The following is a 17,791-nucleotide window of genomic DNA, read 5'->3' as shown; positions in this document are numbered from 1 at the left end:
TGCACCTATCTTATCTCTACCTACTAGGCTTACTTATAACCCTCAATCCTATTAAGTCCCATGTACTCATCCAGAAGTCTCTTAAAAGACCCTTACGAATTTGCCTCCATCGCCACCACCGACGGCAGCCAACTCCACTCACCCACCACTGAGTGGGAAACTTACCCCTGACATCTCCTCTGTACCTACTCCCCAGCACCTTAAACCTGTGTCCTCTTGTGGCAGCCATTTCAACCCTGAGGAAAAGCCTCTGGAGTCCACCTGATCAATATCTCTCAACATCTTATACACCTCTATCAAGTCCCCTCTCATCCTTTGTCTCTAAGGAGAAAAGATCGAGCTCTCTCAACCTAGCCTCATAAGGTATGCCATCCAATCCAGGTAACATCCTTGTAAATCTCCTCTGCACCCTTTCAATGATTTCCACATCCTTCCTGAAATGAGGCGACCAGAACTGAGCACAGTACTCCAAGTGGGGTCTGACAAGGGTCTTATACAGCTGCAGCATTATCTCCTGACTCCTAAACTCAATCCCTCGATTGATGAAGGCCAGTACACCATAAGCCTTCTTAACCACATCCTCTACCTGAGAAGTTGATTTGAGCGTCCTACGAACCCAGACCCCAAGATCCTTCTGATCTGTTAAGAGTCTTACCCTTAATATATTCCTTCAGCCCATTTGACCTGCCAAAATGTACCACTGCACATTTATCAGGGTTGAAGTCCATCTGCCACTTCTCCGCCCAGTCTTGCATCCTATCTATGTCACACTGCAACTTCTGACATCCCTCCAAACTATACGCAACATCTCAGACCTCCAAATTTGTTAGACATGACCACCCTCTGACGAAGCTATGCTGACTTTCCCTGATCAAGTGCTGCCTCTCCAATTGGAGATAGATGCTCTCCTTCAGATGTTTCTTTAATAGTTTCCCTACCAGACGTGAGACTCACTGGTCTGTAGTTCCCTGGTTTATCTCAACAACCTTTAAGTAGTGGAACCAGATTAGTTGTTTTCCAGTCATCTGGCACCTCCCCTGTGGCCAGAGAGGAATTGAAAATTTGGGTCAGTGGCCCTGTAATCTCCTCCCTTACCTCCCATAGCAGCCTAGGGCACAGTTTATCTAGACCTGGAAATTATTCCACTTTTAAGGCTGCCATCACCTCGTCCTTTCCTATGTCAATTTGCTCAAGAACTACAGTCTCTTCTGCCTGAATTCCATACCATTGTCCTCATTCTCTTGACGACAAACGTGAAGTATTCATTCAACAGTCTAGCAATGTCCTCTGGCTCCACCCACAGATTGCCCCCTACTCTTTCCTTGGTTATCCTCTTCCTATTGATGTATCAATATATACTGACAGATATAGTGGTGGGTCATGACAACCACTTACTACTTAGTCTGCAAACAAGATGTAAGAGTCTCAAATTAGATTCAAACTATTCTCAGCTTGCCCAAGTGCAATCTAAATTTAGCAGGCATGTCACTCCGCTAGCCTGTGAAAGTGTGGTTCAGTCAATATGCAAATAATTGCTTTCACTGACAATTTATAATAATCATATATCACAAATCCACAATTTCTAGAACATGCTTTCATTTGACAGTGAAGTTATATCTCCTGATCTCACTTCTCACATGCAGGCAAGCTGTATATCACACAATATCCCTCTTAAGTTTGCTGAGTGAAGCACCAGAGTCAGCAGCACTGGCTAAGTTGCAGGGTGAACACAAGTCGGTAGAATCAAATCACAACTTGTCCGAGTGTTAACTACAGGAGGGACACAGAGTTAAGTTTGATGGTACAAGATAAAGGCCAACTCACAGGTCTGGACTTTCTCCCTTCATTAGCAACTCTATCCTGGACTGCAGTCTCCACTTGATATGGTTTACTGTTCTTCTTGGAAAAAACAGGGCTTAAAACAAAAATTAAGAGGGAAGTGTGAGATATTCATGATATGACAAAAAATGTATAGATGTTACATTCTGCAGCGGTGGTTGTAAATGACATTGGAAAAGACCTGACTTCTGTACCTGGGTGTCTCAGGAATTTCAAATTCTGACTCAGAATCCATCTCAAATAAATATCCTTTGTTGAGAGGGCCAGGGCTGAGATATTTTGCCTCCTCACAAGATTGATTTTCTTCCAGTCCATCCCAAGTCTGATCCATGATGTCTTGCTTATTTTAATGTAGTGTTAAAAAAACCTATTGGCAATCCAGTCAAGTGGGGACAACGTATTTTAATACCTAACAGTGAACAGATTCCAATGCAATCCTCAGGATCTGCACTAAAACAAAGATGAAAATGATTATAATATGATAGCAAACTTTATCCCCATATACTAACATTCACCATTTGATAAAGAAAAATATACAACACAAAGATTCACGATCATGGGAGTCAAGTGTCCTTAACTGCTGGTTTATTCAAGGACAGAAACTATCTTGTTGCACTTGAGGACCTCCATTGCAGATCCATAATTTCAGGCCAACTAGAGAGCCAACACTAAACTTCAAGGTTATAGGGCATGAGGCAAACGTAGCTTCCAGTAAATGCTGGATTCTGATTAGCTCTCAAACTAGAATGAAATATCAGTCTCATCCATATTAAACATTTCATTTCCCATAACACTGCAGTACTATATTGCTCTGCTTTGGGAGTTATTTGAACAAGCACTGCCATTAGATTACTGTTCTACTTCAAATGGAAGCATCTAACACATTTCAAAGAAATATTGCAATATATTTGTACTGATGAAGCTCAATATTCATTATTTATATATGAGGGCCAAAGAGCCTGTTCCGGTACTGTACCTTTCTTTGATCAATGCCAAGTGACCTTATTAAAGTTATCAACTCCAAATTAAAAACGTAAGCCAAACTTGTCATGAGAGATTCAATACTGATTCTCGTTTAGATTTAGTCAAGGTACTGCCTTCAGATTAAACAACTTACTTCAAAGCACTTACTGCACAAGTCTTTTTTTTTTGATTTTACAGAGATAAGTGCTATCAAATAGGTTGAACACTTTAGGAAGTGACCTGATAGTTGGCCTTTAAAATTATGGAAATGTTGAAGAGGACAAATGCAGAAAGCACATTTCCCACTTTAAAAAAGGCATAGATAGGGTAGATCACAAGAATCTTTCCCCCATGGCAGAGCTGTCCAAGACCACAGGGCACAGATTTTATGCAAATGATTTAGAAAGGACAAAAAGATTCTCTCTCCCTCAAAAGCAGAGTGTGGTGGAAGTACAGAACACACTGCTGAGGGGGTGGAGGAAGAGGAGTTCTAAACCACCCCCCTCTATCTTGAGGCTGTGCCCCCTAGTCCTACTGTCCTTTCTGAGCGGGAAGAGTCTCTCCACCTCTATCCTATCCATCCCATTCATCATCTTATACGTCTCAATGAGATCTCCCCTCATTCTTCTAAACTCTAACGAGTACAAGCCTAGTTTATTCAGCCTCTCCTCATAGCTCAACCCCCTCAACTCCGGTATCAGCCTAGTAAATCTCCTCTGCACTCCCTCCAAGGCCAAAATATCCTTACGTAAGTGCGACGACCAAAACTGCACACAGTACTCCAGCTGCGGCCTCACCAATGCCCTATACAGCTGCAGCAAGACCTCCCTACTTTTATATTCAATCCCCCTCGCTATGAAGGCCAGCATCCCATTCGCCTTCCTGACCACCTGCTGCACCTGCAGGCTGGGTTTTTGCGACTCATGCACAAGGACCCCGAGGTCCCTCTGCACCGTCGCCTGCTGCAGTTTTTCGCCATGTAAGTAATAGTCCTTCCTACCATTATTCCTACCAAAGTGGACCACCTCGCACTAGCCAACACTAAATTCCATTTGCCAGTTCCTGGCCCATTCGCCCAGCCTATCAAGATCCTTCTGCAGACTCTCCACACCCTCCGCGCAATTTGCCGTTCCACCAATCTTGGTGTCATCAGCAAATTTCAACACCATACACTCGGTTCCCTCCTCCAGATCATCTATATAAATGGTAAATAGCTGAGGCCCCAGCACTGCATTTGCCCATCCAGACGCGGTGTGAAGTAGACATGGTCCACAAAGGTCTGATTTGGGCACACCAACTCCTGAGGAGGTAGGTTCCTAGCTTCCAATGGCTCTTTGAATCATATCGGTGGTGGTTTGGGGTGGGGGGGGGGGGGGGGTGTGGAAGACAGGTCAAATGGCTCTCTGATGATAGGGGGGAGGAGGGAGGCGATCAAATGCCTCTCTGGTGGTGGGAGGGGTCTGCTGCCACTCTGTGTAATCAGTAGGGGGGAAATGGGGATGGGGGCATTAAGGGGCATTTTGAACGTAGAGTACAAAAAAAATCCCTACCATTATGACCTTTGAGCCCTAAACATTACTTCAAATCCAGGAATCTTATCCTGATTTTTATAATTTCACTGACAGCAGCCATGGCTTCAATACCAAACTCATCTATGATTTCCCTTCATTAAACTTTATCTTCCTTAAGTTATTTAAGATTTGAACAGAGCCGCTGTCAATTGATTTCATGAACCTTTGGTCTAACTAACAGTTATAACACAGTTGGGGAGGTTGACTATGTACATTATCACAAAGGCTGTGTGTAATATACCAGTTGTAGCTGTGGGTCACTAGTCGGAAGCAGGCCTGGGAGTCAGGGCTGCAATGCAGGAAGCTGTCAATCAGCAAAGCCGAGACCAGACGCGCTTCAGGACACCGCTCGCTCGCGTACCTGATCAACAATGTTATAAAAGGTGAAAGCAGCGGCCCCAGTCTGGGGGTATCCGCTCTCGGGTACAGTCTTTCCCCAGAGCCCAAACCACACTCACCAACCAACACTCCAGCCCGCCTCAGAAGGACTGACGCCTGCGCACAAACAAAAGACCGCCGACTCCCCGCGCAGACTCACAGAGCGGCCGCCGGCTCCCTGCGCAGACTCACTGAGCAACCGCCGGCTCCCCGCGCAGACTCACTGAGCGACGGCCGCCGCCTTCCGCCTTTCAGGCCGGCCGCTGGCACCGCCCCCCGTATGCCCGCACTGCGCTTCCATTGGCTGAGAAAGGGTTCTTCGCCACTTCCGGCTAGCCGGAGCGGCGGTTACTTGCTCGAGCGGTGATGACGCGTTCCAGTTTGAAAAGACGCTTCTGATCGACAACAAGAAGGAAAGGCGGGAAACAGGTTGCAATGATCCGGATGGTCAGTAGGTTATTGGTCACATTGGTCATTCATCCCATTGACTAGTCAATACTTTAGTCACCCATCCCATTGTCCATTCAGTACATTGGTCACCCATCCCATTGTCCATTCAGTACATTGGTCACCCATCCCATTGTCCATTCAGTACATTGGTCACCCATCCCATTGTCCATTCAGTACATTGGTCACCCATCCCATTGTCCATTCAATACATTGGTCACCCATCCCATTGTCCATTCAGTACATTGGTCACCCATCCCATTGTCCATTCAATACATTGGTCACCCATCCTGTTGGCCATTCAGTACATTGGTCACCCATCCTGTTGGCCATTCAGTACATTGGTCACCCATCCTGTTGGCCATTCAATACATTGGTCACCCATCCCATTGTCCATTCAGTACATTGGTCACCCATCCTATTGTCCATTCAATACATTGCTCACCCATCCCATTGTCCATTCAGTACATTGGTCACCCATCCCATTGGCCATTCAGTACATTGCTCACCCATCCTAAGATAAAGGGGAGGCGGTTTAGAACGGAGTTGAGGAGGAACTTCTTCACTCAAAGGGTGGTGAATCTCTGGAATTCTCTGCCCGTTGAAGTGGTGGAGGCTGCCTCGCTAAATATTTTTAAGAAGCGGGTTGATGGGTTCTTGATAAGAGAGGGGATTAAGGGTTATGGGGAGAGGGCGGGAAAGTGGAACTGAGCTACAACAGATCAGCCATGATCTTATTGAATGGCGGGGCAGGCTCGAAGGGCTAGATGGCCTACTCCTGCTCCTATTTCTTATGTTCTTATGTTCTTATTGTCCATTCAGTACATTGGTCACCCATCCCATTGTCCATTCAGTACATTGCTCACCCATCCCATTGTCCATTCAGTACATTAGTCACCCATCCTATTGTCCATTCAATACATTGTTCACTCATCCCATTGGCCATTCAGTACATTCCTCACCCATTTTATTGTCCGTTCAATACATTGGTCACCCATCCCATTGGCCATTCAATACATTGGTTACACATCCCATTGTCCATTCAGTACATTGGTCACCCATCCCATTGTCCATTCAGTACATTGGTCACCCATCCCATTGTCCATTCAGTACATTGGTCACCCATCCCATTGTCCATTCAGTACATTAGTCACCCATCCTAATGTCCAATCAATACATTGGTCACCCATCCCATTGTCCATTCAGTACATTGGTCATCAATCCCATTGTCCATTCAGTACATTGGTAACTCATCCTTTTGGCCATTCAGTACATTGGTCACCCATCCCATTGTCCATTCAGTACATTGGTCACTCATCCTATTGTCCATTCAGTACATTGGTCACCCATCCCATTGTCCATTCAGTACATTGCTCACCCATCCCATTGTCCATTCAGTACATTGGTCACCCATTCTATTGTCCGTTCAATACATTGGTCACCCATCCCATTGGCCATTCAGTACATTGCTCACCCATTCTATTGTCCGTTCAATACATTGGTCACCCATCCCATTGGCCATTCAATGCATTTGTTACACATCCCATTGGCCATTGAGTACATTGGTCACTCATCCTATTGTCCATTCAATACATTGGTCACCCATCCCATTGGCCATTCAATGCATTGGTCACCCATCCCATTGTCCATTCAGTACATTGGTCACCCATCCCATTGGCCATTCAATACATTGTTCATCAATCCCATTGTCCATTCAGTACATTGGTAACTCATCCTATTGGCCCTTCAGTACATTGCTCACCCATCCCATTGTCCATTCAGTACATTGGTCACCCATCCCATTGTCCATTCAGTACATTGGTCACCCATCCCATTGGCCATTCAGTACATTGGTCACCCATCCCATTGTCCATTCAGTACATTGGTCACCCATCCTATTGGCCATTAAGTACATTGGTCACCCATCCCATTGTCCATTCAATACATTGGTCACCCATCCCATTGTCCATTCAGTACATTGGTCACCCATCCTATTGTCCATTCAATACATTGGTCACCCATCCCATTGGCCATTCAGTACATTGCTCACCCATCCTATTGTCCATTCAGTATATTAGTCACCCATCCTATTGTCCATTCAATACATTGGTCACGCATCCCATTGGTCATTCAGTACATTGCTCACCCATTCTATTGTCCGTTCAATACATTGGTCACCCATCCCATTGGCCATTCAATACATTGGTTACACATTCCATTGTCCATTCAGTACATTGGTCACTCATCCTATTATCCATTCAATACATTGTTCACCCATCCCATTGGCCATTCAGTACATTGGTCACCCATCCCATTGGCCATTCAATACATTGGTCATCAATCCCATTGTCCATTCAGTACATTGGTAACTCATCCTTTTGGCCATTCAGTACATTGGTCACTCATCCTATTGTCTATTCAATACATTGGTCACCCATCCCATTGGCCATTCAATACATTGGTCACCCATCCCATTGTCCATTCAGTACATTGGTCACCCATCCCATTGGCCATTCAATACATTGGTCATCAATCCCATTGTCCATTCAGTACATTGGTAACTCATCCTATTGGCCCTTCAGTACATTGCTCACCCATCCCATTGTCCATTCAGTACATTGGTCACCCATCGCATTGTCCATTCAGTACATTGGTCACCCATCCCATTGGCCATTTAGTACATTGGTCACCCATCCCATTGTCCATTCAGTACATTGGTCACCCATCCCGTTGGCCATTCAATACATTGGTCACCCATCCTGTTGGCCATTCAATACATTGGTTACCCATCCCATTGGCCATTCAGTACATTGCTCACCCATCCTATTGTCCATTCAGTACATTAGTCACCCATCCTATTGTCCATTCAATACATTGGTCACGCATCCCATTGGTCATTCAGTACATTGCTCACCCATTCTATTGTCTGTTCAATACATTGGTCATCAATCCCATTGGCCAGTCAATACATTGGTTACACATTCCATTGTCCATTCAATACATTGGTCACTCATCCTATTGTCCATTCAATACATTGGTCACCCATCCCATTGGCCATTCAGTACATTGGTCACCCATCCCATTGGCCATTCAATACATTGGTCATCAATCCCATTGTCCATTCAGTACATTGGTAACTCATCCTTTTGGCCATTCAGTACATTGGTCACCCATCCCATTGTCCATTCAGTACATTGGTCACTCATCCCATTGTCCGTTCAGTACATTGGTCACCCATCCTATTGTCCATTCAATACATCGGTCACCCATCCCATTGTCCATTCAGTACATTGGTCACCCATCCTATTGTCCATTCAATACATTGGTCACCCATCCCATTGGCCGTTCAGTACATTGCTCACCCATCCTACTGTCCATTCAGTACATTGGTCACCCATCCCATTGTCCATTCAGTACATTGCTCACCCATCCAATTGTCCATTCAATACATTGGTCACCCATCCTATTGTCCATTCAATACATTGGTCACCCATCCTATTGTCCATTCAATACATTGGTCACTCATCCCATTGGCCATTCAGTACATTGCTCACCCATTCTATTATCCGTTCAATACATTGGTCACCCATCCCATTGGCCATTCAATGCATTGGTTACACATCCCATTGGCCATTCAGTACATTGGTCACTCATCCTATTGTCCATTCAGTGCATTGTCACCCATCCCATTGGCCATTCAATGCATTGGTCTCCCATCCCATTGTCCATTCAGTACATTGGTCACCCTTCCCATTGGCCATTCAATACATTGGTCATCAATCCCATTGTCCATTCAGTACATTGGTAACTCATCCTATTGGCCCTTCAGTACATTGGTCACCCATCCCATTGTCCATTCAGTACATTGGTCACCCATCCCATTGGCCATTCAGTACATTGGACACCCATCCCATTGGCCATTCAATGCATTGGTCTTCAATTCCATTGTCCATTCAGTACATTGGTCACACATCCCATTGGTCATTCAATGCATTGGTCATTGTGTACATTTATCACATTGATCATTCATCTCAACATGGTCAACCTATCCAATTGGTCAATATATTGGTTACCCCTCCCACTGGTTAGTTATCCCACTGGTCATGTATCCAACCAGTTAATCTCACTCGTCTCCTCAAGTCATATCCCACTAGTTCTTCATTGCATAGGTCAACTGTCAATCAGGTACAGGTCAATGGCAAGTAAGATTTAGTCACACAATAAAGATGGAAGAATAGATGATGTGCCACAGTGGCATTATGTGGGAATTCCTGGATAGCACTGCAATTCATGGAAACTACACTTATAATAATTGTCTGCAACTTGAAGGGCTTTGGCCCTGAGTTTATGAACTAGAAGCTGAACTGGAGATATTCCAGATCACCAACAACCTGTCCTGGTCCCCCCAAGCCGATACTATAGTTAAGAAAGCTCATCAATGCCTCTATTTTCTCAGAAGACTAAATAAATTTGGCATGTCAGCCACAACTCTCACTAATTTTTACAGATGCACCATAGAAAGCATTATTTTTGTTTGTATCACAGATTGATATGGTTCCTGCTCTGTCCAAGAGAGCAAGAAACTACAAAAGGTTGTGAATGTAGCCCAAACCATCACGCAAACCAGCCTCCCATCCATTGACTCTGTCAACACTTTCCACTGCCTCAGCAAAGCAATCAGCATAATTAAGGACCCCATAGACCCCAGACATTCTCTCTTCCACTTCTTCCTTCAGGAAAAGATACAAAAGTCTAAGGTCATGTCCCAGACGACTCAAGAATAGCTTCTTCCCTGCTGCCATCAGACTTTTCAATGAACCTACCTTGCATTAAGTTGATCTTTCTCTACATCCTAGCTAAGACTGTAACACTACATTCTGCACTCTCTCATTTCCTTCTCTATGAACGGTATGCTTTGTCTGTAGCGCAAGAAACAATACTTTTCACTGTATACTAATACATGTGACAATAATAAATCAAACCTAATCAACAGGGTTTGCAAAGGGAGTTTGAGTAATGAGGCATTGAATTAAAAATCAGAGCCTCTGGATTTTATCTGAACCATGTGTAAATTTGTATGGAGTAAATAAGATTAGACAGAATAATGTGTGGCTCATAGACTTGTGCAGGAAAAGTGGGTTACAGTTCATTGGGCACTGGCATAATGAAGAACATAAGGTAGGATATTGTAGAACTTCAAAAGAATATAGAGAGACTGATGGGATCGGCATGGCCTTAACGCAGAGAAATGCAAAAGTCATTCATTTTGGTAGAAAGAACATCGAGAAAAGCAAAGAGTGTGCATGTGCGTATATCATTGAAGATGATAAAGTAGATAACAAAATAGTTAACAAAGCATTTAATATCATAGTATTTAAAAATAGGGACATAGAGCAAAAGCAAGGAGATTATGTTGTTTGTATAAAACACAGAAACGGCCTCAACTGGAGGATTGTTTCCAGTTCTCAAGGATGGAAGTGAAGTTTCAGTTTAAAGTTTATCTCTTATTGTCACAAGTAGGCTTACATTAACGAAGTTCCTGTGAAAATCCCCTAGTTGCAGCACTCCGTCACCTGTTCAGAATAATTTAGCATGGCCAATGCATCTAACCAGCACATCTTTTGGATTGTGGCAGGAAACCAGAGCACCCGGAGGAAACCCACGCAGTCAGAATGTGCAGACTCTGCACAGTCAGTGACCCAAGCCGAGAATTGAACCTGGGTCCCTGGCGCAGTGAGGCAGCAATGCTAACCACTGTGCAACCCCAATAGGAATTGAACTGGTGTTCTTTAAAGGATCAGGCACCCTAGTTGCAAGTAGGGTAATATTTAAGAACTTTTGCTGATGTACTGTGGAGTGTTTTTGTAGGTGTTGTGAGTTTCTGGACTGGGCATTCAGTGTTGCTACATCCTCACAAGATAAGCACGGTAGGTGATCTGTCCACATATAGACTGCTACAGTTCTGGGGACAGCAGTGACAGTGCCTCTGGAACTGTAGCATAACATGGAGCAGATTCTGTGAAAAGAGCGAGTTCTGCGTAGTGTCATCTGACAAATTGGAACTGATTTTGCTATCCTAATTGACAGTGGCAGGAGACTGTCAGGAACATCAGCCAATGCATCCAACCCCCCACCGTGCACAGCCATCAGCATTCTCTTGGAAGCCACCCCTAAGTCCTCTGAAGCAGAACCTACCTATGACTTTGGCCTTTGATGAGTTGGCAAACAAACCACCCTTTACCCCCAGGTCAGAATGCAGTACACCCATGCTTGAATGACTGACTACATCAATCTCAATTCTATACTTGCTGCCAGACCACGTGCTGTGAAAGCATTTGAGCTGATGGCTGCAAGAGTCACACCAAATGATTGGCCTCCTCATTAATACTGTGCTGTTCCTCTCTCCTTTCTTCTTGCTGAATTTCTTTCTTTTTAATTCTTTGATAGGATTTGGGTGTCACTGGCTAGGTGAATATTTATTGCCCAGGGCTGCTCCACGATGTGCTGGGATCGATGAATTGATATCAGGGCTGGAGTATGCTGCCATCCTCAATGTTCTCAGTGACACTGGATACCACACGCTCCATCATTGTTGGGCCCATTGTGCCAAGAGACATTCCCCATTCTTACACCAACTCTGCTGTGCTCCATTTATCACATGGTAGTTTGTCCTACCAAATTTCTGGTCACTAAACCTTCAGCCATAGAAATACCAATTTTCTCTATTTACCCTGTTAGAACCCTTCATAACTACAGAAACGTGCAAGAATTGCCTAGCTTTTATAGTTTGTAAAATAGGTTTGACACTTTGAAATATTGAAAGTGCATACTACACCCAAGCATTTATTTATACTAGTCAATTTCCCTGGTGAGATATTAAGTTACAGAATACTGTTCTCTAGAACAGTAGCAGTGTTATGCCAATGTAATTTAGTACTGCAGAAAGATTATGATTTGCTTTTTACTGACATTTTGCACATGGTATTCTGGAATTGTTATTGGTGTTCTGGGAATCAAATGGCACATCTGTTCATAATTCTATGTAAACTAAATCAGTTGCAATTTATTATATTCATGCATGAATGGTTTTATTTAGATAGTTTTGAATTCAAAAGTAGGTCCAGTCCAAAGATATGTGGATCAGGTTGATTGGCGATGCTAAATTGACCCTCAGTGTCAGGGGCATAGTAGGGTAAATATGTGGGGTTACAGGAACAGGGCCTGGGCGCAATTACACAGTCAGTGCAGACTCAATGGGCCAAATGGCCTCCTTCTGCACTGTAGGAATTCTACGATTCTGTAGAATCCCTACAGTGCAGAAGGATGCCATTTGACCCATCGAGACTACAAAGACAACACTCCGACCCAAGCCCCATCCCTGTAACCCCACGTATTTACCATGCTAATTCCCTGACACTAAGGGTCAATTTAGCAAGGCCAATCAACCTGATCCACACATCTCTGGACTGAGGGAAACTGGAGTACCCAGAGGAAACTCACACAGGCACAGGGAGAATGACCAGGCTTCACACAGACAGTGACCCAAGCCAGGAATTGTCCCCAGGTCCTTGGCATTGAGGGGCAGCAGTGCTAACCACTGAGCCTCCATGGTGGGAGTGTGTGAAGCAGAAGGGTGGCACGGTGGTTGGTGCAGACTCGATGGGTCAAATGGCCTCTTTCTGCACTGTAGGGATTCATTCTATGGATTATTCCAACCAGAGCTGTATATATATTGAGATTAGGCAGAGGGATAAGGCACATAGGGCAACAGGCAGTAGAGAGATTCAAGAACCTGAACAGCATAATACATGAAACATGAGAGATAGAAAGAGGAAACATAATTATTAGAGAGCATTGCACATCAGCAGAACCAGTAATATTTTGAATTTATACTGTGTATTAATGCAAATCTCTTCAGAGGACTGTATATCAAACAAAATTTAGCTCTAAGCCAAGCTAAGATGAGGCAGGGCAAAGTCAGGCAATTTTATAGAAATGGAAATAAGTAGACTTCATGATGGCAGAGATCTGGGGTCAGCAGCTCAGTTTTCTTTCAACTACAACATCAAGCAAACAATTTGGTCCAGCAATTGGCAGGGGCATATAGAGGATAGATGCAGGGAAGGACTGTAACAGAAGAATGATGAACAGTGGATAGGTAAACCTAAAGCTGGGAGTGGAATTTAAGCATCAAATGGCACGGAACTACGTGTAAGAGGGTAGGTTTGGGACAGGGGCAGGTGTAGAACAGGAGCAATAGTACCATATCAAAAGGTGAGCTGTTGGATGAAGCTACTCAGCAATTGTGTTACCAAAGACTGATTAGACTCCCAAATGACTCGCCCTTTTAAGATTGAAAAATGAGATTAACATTTGCTAGTTATGTAGTCTACATTGAACACACTTTTGATCACAATTACATATCCTACTCATAAGTTGGGCATAATTTATAACTCCACATTTCAGATAAGACAATCATGCAACACTATGCAAAGGACAGACACGCTGGTGCATTGGCTATGCTAAATTCTCTGGGTACTCGAACAGACACTGGAGTATGGCGATTAGGGGATTTTCACAGTAACTTGCAGTGTTAATGTAAGCCTACTTGCAACACTAATAAAGTAAACTTTAAATATCTCTCTGACAAATTAGCTGGTCATTATTACATTGTTGTTTGTGGAGGCTTGCTGTATGCAAATTGGTTGCTGCATTTCCCACATTACAAAGTGGATTTTCGCACGAACTTCATGCAGTATTAACATAAGCCTACATGTAACAATAATAAACACTTATTTTTTTAAAAAGTGACTACATTTTAAAAAGTACTTAATTGGCTAGAAAGTTTTTCCGGCCAGACATTGAGGTCATTAAAAGATACTACATATTGGATTTACAAATAGAGAATGATCACAACGAGGTCATGGGATGCACAGTTTGTGACATTCTATAGTCAAATCCAACATTACTGATCCCTCAGTGATTGGTTAGCATAACAATCAGTATTTAACATTTAAAACTTTATTATTTATTAGATTTATTAGTATTACAAGCAGGCTTACAGTCATACTGCAATGAAGTTACTGCAAAAACCTCCTAGTTGCCACATTCCGGCATCTGTTCAGGTATACTAAGAATTTAGTGTGGTCAATTCACTTAACCAGCACACCTTTTGGACTACAAGAGGAAACCTGAACACCCAGAGAAAACCCAGCAGACACAAGGAGAGTGTGCAGACTCTGCATAGATAGTCACCCAAGCTGGGAATCTAACCCAGGTCCCTGGCACTGAGAGTGTTACCCACTGTGCCACCGGAGTGAGGCGACTAGGGGATTTTCACAGTAATTTCATTGCAGTGTTAATATAAGCCTACTTGTGACAAACAAATCTTAAGCAGATTAAGAATGAAGCACCTTTGTAGTCAGGCTTGAGTCAATAATGCCATGGGTCTAGTGTGCACAGACACAATAAAGCTTCAAAAAGAAAGAACAAGGTCAGGTTGCTTTATTATTTAATCACAAAGTACAACTTCTTGTCGTCAAAGCCATTACGACAAATATCAGACAAAACTTTCTACAAACATTACAAAGTCTGACACTGGCCACTTGGCAGTTCTGTAGAACATTAATGAACATTCCCAAATCAGAACAACTAAAAAAAAGATTCAGAGAAATTATATCATTGACAAAAACAATATCATTAACAAAAAGCACAATGTATAAAATGTGCACCTTTAAAGTTTTACAATCATACAAAGATATTAAAATATATCCCAGGTAAACCATTCATGAGAGGTGGAACCTATCAAGCTATTGGCACTCAAGAGGAAGTATATATTTTTAATATATATATATTTTCAGCATGATAAATAAAGACAAGTGTGTTTAGAAAGCATAGTTACATGCACAAAAGCCCCAGGGGAGTAGATCAATTTGTTTTCAGACTGACACAGTTATGCCTATTTAACAAAATAATAACAAACACTCAGGGAATACTGGCACATGAAGGAAATTAAGCAAACACATTTTAAACCAGGCTATAATCTAACAGCTGTCAGTTGTTCTGAGCAAAATTTAATAAATGTAACGATAAAAAGAAAGCCTAATAACTTAGTGTAATGTACAAAAAAATACAAAAAATATCAGGTATTACTTTTCAAGCTAAGCATACGTTTTCCACACTAAAACATGTTCACATAATTAAACACTTTTTCTTGGTTTTGTTTTTCTTCTTTTTTTCACCTTTACTCATTTTATCTTTGTGCTTTCGAATTTCACGGACTAGAGTGTAGAAAGCGTCATCAACGCCCTGCAAATAAAGAAGAGGAATACATGAGTCTGTTCCCCTCTCAGTATCCAGTCGATTTTGAATTATCGAGCTCAGTTCCTCATTCGGATCGCTGACCAGCTACCACCCTCATTCATATATAAAGACAGGAATTTCTATTGCAGTCAGCCACCTAGACAACAAATTGCTTTTCCTTTGCCTCCCAGAGATACCGAGATACTGTTGCCCCGACGCAGGCATGGCAGGATATAGCATCAAGTGTTCCAAGCAGACATAAGTTGTGCAAGATACTTTGGAACGTTAAGTGGCAGGGAGGCTGTGACTTCCATGTGGAGACAGCATCTCCCACTCCTCCTAACGTAAAGGCCCTCCTGAATCCTGCAAAAGAATCCTACAAAATTGAGATATGCAGCAGTTTCACTAGAATCAGCCTGAGATCAATTTTCACCTTGAGGAAACTGTACAAGGGGATCCTCCTTCATTTTCTCCTCACCCCTGTCCCAGAATTCACAATATTGAGCTACAGGCAGGGAAGGGGATCCTCATGAATTTGGAAAAAACGAGCATCATATTGCATCAGTGAGACCCCACCCGAAGAGGCTTTTATTTAAGTTTAGTTGTTAGTGTCACAAGTGATTAACACTGCAAATGAAGTTGCTGTGAAAATCCCCAAATCCGCCACACTCAGGCACCTGTTTGGGTACACCGAGGGAGAATTTAGCACAGCCAACGGACCTAACCAGCACGCCTTTCAGACTGTGGGAGGAAAATGGAGCACCCTGAGGAAATCCACACAGACACGGAGAGACTTCGCACTGTGATCCAAGCCAGGAATCGAACCTGGGTTCCTGGTGCTGTGTGGCAGCAGTTCTAACCACTGTGCCACTGCCCTTTTAATCGGGGAGTTGAGGGGAAGAACTACAGCAACTTTCCCGATGGGAGAGTAGTCAGCAGCTATTAATAAGGACAAGGGACCCTCAAGAGATTTATTTTATTCACATCATGAGGTGCACACATCATTGGCTGGGCCAACATTCTTGTCTTTTGCACTCGTGCTGGTTCCCCACCATTGAGGAAGGGGGAAATAATGGAGCCTCCTCCTTTTCCAGTTGTTTACTTGTCCACTGCCATTCATAATTGGATGTGGCAAGTTTGCAGAGCTTTAAATCTGATCTACAAGACCACAAGAAATAGCATTAATAGGCCATTCAGCTTTCAATACAGTCTTGCTAATTAATAAGATCATGGCTGATCTAACACTCACTAAGTCCACTTTCTTTCTTATCTCCATAAATCTTAATTCTCCAACTGGTTAAAAACCCAATCTCAGCCTTGAAAATGTTCCAGGATTCAATCTCCACAGCTTCAAGGGTTAACAAATTCCAAAGGTTCACCACTCAGAAGAAATTCTTCCTAAATCCATCTTAAATGAGCACTCCCTTGTTCTGTAATTCTGGCTCTACACTCTCCCATGAGTGGAAACATCCCCCCTCCACCCAAAATATTTACCCTGTCTAACTCCCTAAAAACCTTATACATTTCAATGATATCGTGTCTCAGTCTTCTAAACTGAAGTACAGACCCAACCTGTTTAATCTTTCATGAGGCAGACCCTCCATATCCAGGTAAGCCTTCTCTGTACTGCCTTCAATGATACCATATCTTTCCTTAAATAAGACCAAAACTGTGCACAGTATTCTAGAAGTGGACTCACTCATATCTTGTACAGTTGCAGTAACACCTCTGTTTTTATACTCCAGCCCCCTTGAAATAGAAGCCTGTATTCCATTTGCTTTCTTTATTACCTCTTGCACCAGTACAACAATCTTCTGGGTTTCAAGAACAAGTCTCTTTGTGCTAAGCTCTCTGTAGCCTCTCTCCATTCTTTCTTCTAAAATAAACAATCTCACATTTTGCCATGTTGAGTTCCATTTGCCAAATTTCTGTCCACCCACTTAACCTGTCGATCTCGTGAGCTATTTCTAACCTTCATACAACCTGTCTTCCCTCATTCGCATACCCTTTGTTCCTTCCTCCAAATTATGAAGAGTTGCGGTGCCAGCACTGATCCTCCAAAATGAGGAAGGCACTGTTGTTTCCTGTTAGCTAGCCAGTCCTTTTATCCATGCCAAAATACTGATCTGTTGGTGGTATAATAGCTTAGCTCTGTCTATTTTGGCACAATCAGATTTCTCTTTTAGGGCAATTAGTAGCTTCATTGATAGCTGCCATGGAGAGTCTAAATCAGTTCCACACATCATCAGACCCACTCCCATAGACTAATCGGGCAGTGAATCAGTCACCAT

General features: G+C 43.1%; 2 protein-coding genes across 5 annotated transcripts in view; both read right to left on the bottom strand.

Annotated features, from left to right (window-relative positions):
• Positions 1–4,884, bottom strand: part of LOC145355287 (uncharacterized) — a 30,917-nt gene extending 26,033 nt beyond the window's left edge. The window contains exons 1-3 of the mRNA XM_080207194.1: positions 4,832–4,884; positions 2,034–2,289; positions 1,825–1,915 (exon numbers count right to left, since the gene is read on the bottom strand). Of these exons, the coding sequence (XP_080063320.1) occupies positions 1,825–1,915; positions 2,034–2,170 (228 nt within the window). The 5' untranslated portion in view covers positions 2,171–2,289; positions 4,832–4,884. The remainder of the gene's footprint in view (positions 1–1,824; positions 1,916–2,033; positions 2,290–4,831) is intronic.
• Positions 4,885–14,683: 9,799 nt separating this feature from the next.
• Positions 14,684–17,791, bottom strand: part of LOC145355285 (GTPase KRas) — a 67,436-nt gene continuing 64,328 nt past the window's right edge. For 2 of the 4 annotated variants that reach the window (XM_080207193.1, XM_080207191.1), the window contains one exon: positions 14,684–15,506. In XM_080207193.1, the coding sequence (XP_080063319.1) occupies positions 15,390–15,506 (117 nt within the window). In that variant the 3' untranslated portion in view covers positions 14,684–15,389. The remainder of the gene's footprint in view (positions 15,507–17,791) is intronic. The other 2 variants (XM_080207190.1, XM_080207192.1) reach the window with 1 other exon arrangement.

Source organism: Carcharhinus amblyrhynchos, chromosome 19 (genome assembly GCF_965287045.1).
Source record: "Carcharhinus amblyrhynchos chromosome 19, sCarAmb.v2.hapA, whole genome shotgun sequence".
NCBI classification, from domain to species: domain Eukaryota; kingdom Metazoa; phylum Chordata; class Chondrichthyes; order Carcharhiniformes; family Carcharhinidae; genus Carcharhinus; species Carcharhinus amblyrhynchos.
Note: the sequence above shows the minus strand (reverse complement) of the source record. Positions and strands in the feature narration are given on the sequence as shown.